This window comes from Orycteropus afer, unplaced genomic scaffold, assembly GCF_000298275.1.
Source record: "Orycteropus afer afer isolate SDZICR_OR568_19922 unplaced genomic scaffold, OryAfe1.0 scaffold00097, whole genome shotgun sequence".
NCBI classification, from domain to species: domain Eukaryota; kingdom Metazoa; phylum Chordata; class Mammalia; order Tubulidentata; family Orycteropodidae; genus Orycteropus; species Orycteropus afer.
In genome coordinates, this window is record NW_006921684.1 from 5,706,825 (window position 1) to 5,715,167 (window position 8,343).

Consider the following 8,343-nt stretch of genomic DNA (forward strand, 5'->3'; position numbering starts at 1 on the left):
TTTTTTTTTTTTTTTAAAGAAAAAACTAGTTGACAGTCTAAGACAATTGATTTATTTTTTCTTACCACAGCAAGATGTGCTAGAATTACTTCATCTTAAAAGACTGACTGGGATTCCTGAATGAGAAATATCCCCACCCTTGATTTTTTTTTCTTTATGACACAAAAATAGCTCTACATTTGTGGGGAAAGGAATTTGGCAGACATGCTGATTATAATATTGTATTGAAAAACACTCTGATTGATTAAAAACCAGATGCTGTTTGTGGTAGTTAAAAGCCTATAATAATGTGTTCACTCTGATGTTCACAACACTTACCTGAGATTAAAAATAGGATCCTTCAATCTAGAGGTAGGGAAACTAAGAGAAGACGTGTCCCTATTTTCCCTTAATGGTTCCCCAGAAACAGTGTTTCTTGGAACATAACTTTATCGTGGACACAGACCTTATTTCGTCAGTTATGTGCTGTCTTTGCCAGATACAGACCTGATAACTAGTGTTGTTAGCTGCTTCAGAGCTGGCCCCTAATTCACTCAGCCCCTGCACAACCGAACAAAATCCTGCCCAGTCTTGTGCCTTCCTTATGATCCATTACAGATCAGACTGCTGTGATTCACAGATATTGTGTTTGCTTATTTTTGAATGTAGAACACCAGGCCTTCCTTCTTAGTCCATCTTAGCCTGGACACTCTGCTGAAATTTCTTCAGCTTCATGGTAATACTCAAGCCTCCTCTGATGACTGTTGGTGTCTGAGCCTGAAGTGCACTGGCCAAAAATCGAACATGGGTCTCCCGTATTGAAGGGGAGAATTCTACCTCTGAACTACCTCTGCCCCATTGGCACACTACAGTTGCTCAGAAAATGGTGGATGGACAGAAAGAGCACAGGAAGTATTTAACTGGTTAGACTGACAGACCCAGGTTAAAGGCTCAGGCTGTGCTACTTACTATCATGAGTCCTGAAAGCATTTAACCACCCTTAATCTCAGCAGTTTCTTCTTTGTAAAATGGGGATAATACTAGTAACCTACCTCAATAAGGTAGAATAGTAAGCCTAGGATTATTACCCATCGACATAGAGTTAATTCCAACTCATAGTGACCTTATCCAAAAAAACAAACCAAACTCACTGCTGTCAAGTCAGTTCAACTCATAGCAATTCTGCCTACTGTCTCTCTGGAAGTACATTGCCCAATCTTCCTTCCAAGGAGTGGCTGATGGGTTTGAACTGCCAGCCTTCTGGTTAGCAGTCAGAAGCTTTAGGCACTACTCCACCAGAGCTCCCCTAGTGACCCCATAGGGTTTCCATGGCTATAATCTTTATGGAAGTAGAGTGTCACGTCTTTCTCCTATGGAGGCTGGGTTTGAACCTTCAACCTTTTAGTTAACCACCAAGATCACTGCACTACCAGGGCTCCTTTGGATTATTAATAGCTATTATTAAATCTGGAAAATGTCCTGACTTACCATTTAGGACTAAACCATGCTGCTACTAATAAACTTGATTAACCATACTCAAGTTATGCTATGTGACCACCAGCTCAGGTCTTCTGTATTAAATAGGAATAATAGGAAGACACCGAAAAGGTATTATTTGGATGTTGATTTTCACTAACTTCACTGAATTAGATTCAGACCTCAGTTCTAGGGAAAAGCATGGGGAAAGATGAAATAAAAAGTTTTCTAGTACAGTCTTGTCTTTGGAGGTTAGCCCTGGACCTTAAAAAAAAAAAGTCTGTAGTTATTAGTTACTGTATCTCATTTTCCAAAACTCATGTTTCATTGTTACAGTCATTTACAAATGTTTTTCCATGACACATTTTTACTTTTGTGCTTTTGGCAAATCACTAAATGACTAACTTTCAGTGTCCCAATGTGTTAAAAATTGTCAAAGGATGCTTTCAGGCTTATGTGTCGATAAGGCTGTGAGTTTGAATGATGTGATAAAAGTAAAGACCCAGTGAAGAGGCCTTGATGCTGTGAAAAGAATAATATAGTGGTATCTGGGAATTGCCCATTATGAATGGGTTATTTGGAAGTAGAAAGAAGTTATTTTTAGGCGCAGCATCCCTATAAACACTGAAGCTGTGTGTTTTACAAACTAGAAATTAAGGCACTAAATAAAAATTACCAGATGCCAGTCTCTATATTTGCCAACTAGCAGAATGTGTCATAGTTCAGAAGTCTGGAAGAAATGATGCTCATTTTCGTGCCATTCAAACTCAAAAGAGATTGTTGAAGTAAAATGCTGTTAAAAAAAAAAAAAATGGCAATATGCTCAGCTACCCAAAGATGTCACATGTTACAGTGTTATCTGAAAGCCTTCATTTTTTTCCCTTGTGACTACATGCATGTTTGTGGCATTACATCCATGACCCATATTTCTATTCTCATTTATTATATTCTTTCCCAAAACTTATCTCATCTTTTAAAGGAAACCCAGCCTAGACACAGCAATCTAATAAAACTCTAATACAGAGCTAAATATACTAGGATTCTTTACTTTTATCTTGCACATACCAGCACACCTCAGTAATTCTTGTGAAACCACTTAAATGGATTCTCTTCTCTCCTTAGAAATTCGAGCTCAATTGGTAGAGCAACAGAAATGCCTGGAACAGCAAACAGAGATGCGAGTTCAGCTTCTCCAGGACCTACAAGATTTCTTCCGGAAAAAAGCTGAAATTGAGACGGAATATTCTCGGAACCTAGAGAAGTTAGCAGAAAGGTTCATGGCAAAGACAAGAAGCACTAAGGATCATCAACAGTACAAGTAAGGGAGACATGACTCAGATTCACCAATCACCTTATCCAAGGTGATATCCTACCCTTTCACTACCTTTATTGGTTTTACATTTATCCATTTTTGTCTGATAAGTTACTGATTGCCATATATCCCCATGAATAAAAGCTAACCTCTGTATTTATCATTATGAGCAACAGTTTATCATATTTTAGTCTAGCAGTATTCTGTCAACATTTTTCTCTTTCCTGTATACACACACACACACACACATATATAACTTTATACACAAGAAGAACAAGTGTTTGTAAAATTTTTGATTATAGAAAACTGGAAGCTGTTATCTACCACAGGTAGTTGTTTGAAAGGGCAAATTTAAAAGAGCTGTGTCTTCAAACAAAGATCTCAGGGCTTCTATAGTGATTCTACATGAAAATAAGAGTAACTTGAGTTTAATGCTCCATTCATCTTGTTTGTGGTTCTTGCAGTTGAAATTGACTTAAAACAAGGGTCATTGATCAAATTCTCATGAGTGAGTATAATTAAATCTTACATTAATTGTACATCATTCTTTTAAAAACCACATACAGGTGGGCAGATGCATAGAGAAAAAAGTTTTGTTAGAGGTTATGAGGGGCTGGGGGGAAGAAAAGAATGGGCAGTTATTGCTTGAGGAGTACTGAGTTTCTGTTTGGGATGATGAAAAACTTGGAAATAGATAGTGGTGATGGATGCACAACATAGTGAATATAATTACATTTAATTGTACACTTTAAAATAGCATTTAAAAAGTGTTATATGTATCTTACCACAATGAAATTTAAACATATAACAAGATTCTGACAGCAAAAGACCCTTCATAATTTAAAGCCTAGACACAGAGAGAAACAAGTAAGCTGGCAGTTCTGATAGAGTATTTATAAGTGCTCCATGCACAGGATGCATGGAGGTAGGGAAGGGAAGGTCAAAGAAAGGTCATGGAAGAAATGTGTCTAAATGAAGACCAGAAGAACTGATTACCCAAGCAAGGCGAGCAGAAGAGGGTATTTTAGGCAATGGGAACATTGTGGATGAGGGAACAGAAGGGCAGGGAGTTTAGGACATATTGAGAAACAAAACGTAGTCGAGTGAATAGTGAAGTGGTAAGCATGTGGCTACAAGGGTAAATTGAGCCAGATCACAGAGGGCTGTAGATCTTACCAGGCTGTTTGGACTTTATCCTGAGGGCATAGGAACCTTTAGAGGGTTTTAAGTAGAGGAGTGACCCAATCACACCTGCATTTTTAAAGTGGTAACTAAGATCATTGATACCACTACCTGTCAGTTTGTGATTTGTGGTGGCTTGTGTGTTGTGTATGCAACCAATGTATTTCAAATAGGACCTTACAGACTAAGAATAGGAAGAAAGGCCTGGTGATATACTTCTGAAAATTAGCCAGTGAAAACCCAATGGATCATGAGAGAACTTTGGCCAGTGCTGGAAGGTGAGGCCTGTCTATCTAGCCTGGGCTCTAGGATAGAGGAGACAGCAGAGAAGCAAATCCTTACCTTAACCAGTGGCTCTGTAATTGCACTGTAGGTCCTATGTGGCATAACAGCCTACAGGCTCCCCTAGATTGGAAGGTGGTCAAACTACACAGTGCCTGCAACAATAGGCTTGATTACCAATGATTGTGCACATGGTGCACAGCACTGGGCAGTGCTTGTTCATTTGTATGTGGGTCATGATGAATTGGAACTGACTCAACAGCAGCTAACAACAACAACAACATTAATAGAGTCATGAACTGGAGGAAGGTAGAGTGGAGGGAGGGAGACATGTAAGAGGCTCTTGCAGAAATCAGATAAGGGTGATGGCATGAACTAACAACACTGAAGGTAGAGAGAAATAGACCCATTTAGGAGATATTAAAAAGGCTGTTCATGACCCTGAATTGTACACTATAATGGTTAAAATGGCAAATTTTGTGTTATGTTGTATTTTACCACAATTTTTCTTAAAGGCAGTTGACTTTCATTTCTGGAAATACAATGGACTAGATAATCTGGAAAACACTTCTGCTACAGAACTAAATGTATAATTGAACTCACAGGAAAGTAAGGAAAATTTTCAGGGGCCACAAAAGAAAGGGAACTGAAAACCTTAGTTGAATCCAACCTTTAGACCCATGTGGGGACAGGAGAAGAGACCTGTGTAAAGTAGAGAGTTGGCACTGTTTCCCCACCCTACCCCATTGTATTGTGACCCAGCCTAAACTCAAAACAGGAAGAACTGCTGTCTTAGTGAAAGGGTACAGAAAATCATCTACCCACCTGCACAGGGAGACAAAGAGAGGCCTGTCTGTCTAGCCTGGGCTCTGGGTTGCAGGGGCAGAGAAGCAAGCCCTTACTTCCACCAGTGGCTTTGTAGTTCCATTGCCATTCCTCTGTGGCCTAGGATCCTACATAAAAAGAGGACAGAACTATACCTGAGATACTTCTGCAGAAGCCAGTGCAGAACTATCTGGAAGAAGCCAGTTCAGCCTAGGATAGAAAATACCTTTTTATTTTTCCTGCCTGGATGATTTTAACCTCTAGAGTTAGTCCAGCATAGAAATAAATCTTAGTGATGATTCCCAGCGTGAACAAATGTCAAATGTACCTGACAAAATCTGGGGTTGGAAAGAGGAGACTGGACCCATTACTGTAGTCACATTTATAGTAATGGTCCTTTTCTTTAATGGAACCCTGGTGGCACAGGTTTAACCCTGGTGGTTAAAGCATTTAGCTATCATCCACAGGGTCGGGAGTTCAAACCCACCATCCGCTCCACGGGAGAAAGATTTGGCAACCTGCTTCTGTAAAGATTTGTAGCCTTGGAAATCCTATGGGGCAGTTCTGCTTTGTCCTATAGCATCACTATGAGTTGTAATTGACTCAATGGCAGTAGGTTTGGTTCTGTTCCCTTTTCCAAAATGATTGCAAATAAGGAGATACCCATCCATTCAATAATGTTTTTGAGTTCCTTCTTATGCGTTCTATGCTTGGTCATGGTTTATAAGTGAGAATTTGGATGAGCCCAGGCACCTTAGTCTGGCCCCTTCATTTTTCAGATGCTACTTTTTGTTTCTCTTGATTTGTTTGGTAGCTTTCTTCAAAATGTAAGTAGCTTGGAATTTTGTTTGACTTGAGTAAGTTTATTATGGGGTATGGGACCAAAGATAAGATGGGCAAGTCCATGGAAAGGACAAACCAGGATTAGGAAAGCTCAGAGACAGGTTTCTTGAAGAGTCAAGACCTGGGTTTGATTTCTGGCTCCATTGTGTGAAGTTACTTAACCTCTCTGACCCTTGGTTTCTCAGCTTGTACAATGGAATTTTTATGACTATTAAATGAGAAATATGAAATAGCCCTTGATATGATTGATAGTCAGCATAGGTATACATTCCAGTAGTCCTTGTCTTCACCAAACAAATGTTCTATCTTTAGCATTGTAATATCACCAACCATGGAAACTCTTTTATTCAGTTTTACAATGTTCATCATGTAGCATAGTCCTTGACATAAAGTTGGCACTGTATAGTAGAAAATCCAAAGTTTGGATTGGCCTGCCTTGGTTCAAAGACTGTCTCAGACACTAGCTTTGATCTTTAGCAAATTACTGTACCTTGCTAAACTTCATTTTTGTCATTGATTAAGTATATATGAAATTTTGTACCTTAAATCTTAGTTAGGATTGAATAAACTTAATGTCTATAAAGTCTCTTGGATAAAAATAGCTAAATTTATACAGCACATACTATGTGCCTAAGACACTGTTGTAAGAGTTTAAAAATATATATTAACTCAAATAACCCTCATAACCATCCTGTGAGATAGGTATTATTATTTTAACCATTTGATAGATGAATAACAAGTATAAAACCAAAAACCAAACTCACTACCGTCAAGTCATTTCCCACTCATAGCAATCCCACCTTGGGTTTCCGAGGCAGTATCGCTACAGGAGTAGATTGCCCAGTCTTCCTTCCAAGGAGTAGCTGGTGCGTTTGAACCACCAGCCTTCTGGTTAACAGTCAAATGCCTTAGGCACTATGCCACCAGAGCTCCTAACTAAAGTACAGAGAGGTTAAAATAACTTACCCAAGGTTACATAGCTAGTAAGTGGTGGACTTGCATTTGAACCTGGACAGCCTACCTCCACAGTCCATGTTCTTAACCTCTATGCTACTTCTCCCAGTAGGTACTGAATACATGATAAAAACAAAACCAGTTGTTGTATGACTCCAACTCATGGTGATTCCATGTATGTTACAGTAGAACTATATACCATTGGGTTTCAATGGCTGTTTTTTCCAAAGTATATGGCCAGGCCTTTTATCTGAAGGGCCTCTGAGTGGACTTGAACTTCCAACCTTTTGGTTAGCAGTTGAGCACTTTGACTGTTTGCACCCCCAAGCACTCCTTGAATACATGATAGCTGCCATTATTATTACTGAAATTATTGTTAAGTCAATAATGACATTGTTTATTCCATGAATGAAATATGATTTCTTTGAATGCTTACTATGGGTAGGGCACTGAGAATACAAAAAATGCTCTCAAAGAATTTATGGGCTGTTTTAGCATAAAGAATATACATGAAATTAGCATACTCAAACACCCTGCTATCAAGTCAATTCCAACTCATGTGGACCCTATAGGACAGAGTAGAACTGCTACATAGGGTATCCAAGGCTGAAATCTTTATAGATATCTTTCTCCTTTGGAACAGCTGGTGGATTCAAACTGCCAACCCTTTGATTAGCAAGCAAGTGCTTAACCACTGCGCCACTAGGACTACTTGACAGTTAACATAAGAAGGTAACATCTGTCTCTTAAGCTGGATGGGTAGAGAATGTCAGTAGACAGGCCCTAGATTACCTGCCACAGAGCCACTGCCCCTTGCTTGATGGCTTTGAGGGAGAAGGGTGATTTCCTAGCTGGTGGGTATGAGTCATAGCATGTTAGTGGAGAGAATGGGAGGCTCCGTCATATGTGCAAGTGCTAGGACCCTGGATGAGGGTTTCTTCCTTCACACTCATTCCTGCTTCCGTCCTCTACTTCCTTTTTCTAGAGAGGGTTTCAACTTGATGCGAGGTCCTGAATCTGAGAGCCTTAATAGCAGAAAGACCTGAGGGTCATAAATGACCATGAATAATAGAAGGATAACATGTCTGATTAAATGGACTTGTGTCCAGAGTTAAGATAAATATTCTGTTCATTTTGCTATTTTATAGTTTAAAAATTTTTTATTGTATAAAGTATATAACATAAAAATGTGCTATTTTAACCACTTTAAGTGTACAAGTCAGTGACATTAATTACACTCAGAGTTGTGTGATCTTCACCATTGTCTATTTCCAGAACTTTTTCATCATCCAGACAGAAACTCAGTACCCATTAAACTATAAGTCTCCACTACTGTGGTATAGTAAATTACTTTGTGTGGCTTTTCTACCCATAAGTCTGTAAACTCCAAGGTGGGATTTGCTATGAGCAACTGAGGAGCTCCTGATTGCTGAAGGTGTCCACCTGGAGTATTTCTGTTGGGAATGGCACAAAACAATGTTCTGGGAGGT

General features: G+C 39.2%; 1 protein-coding gene across 1 annotated transcript in view; it reads left to right on the forward strand.

Moving 5' to 3' along the window:
- Positions 1-8,343, forward strand: part of SRGAP1 (SLIT-ROBO Rho GTPase activating protein 1) — a 460,449-nt gene that overhangs the window by 205,783 nt on the left and 246,323 nt on the right. The window contains 1 exon segment of the mRNA XM_007942730.1: positions 2,578-2,773. Within this exon segment, the coding sequence (XP_007940921.1) occupies positions 2,578-2,773 (196 nt within the window).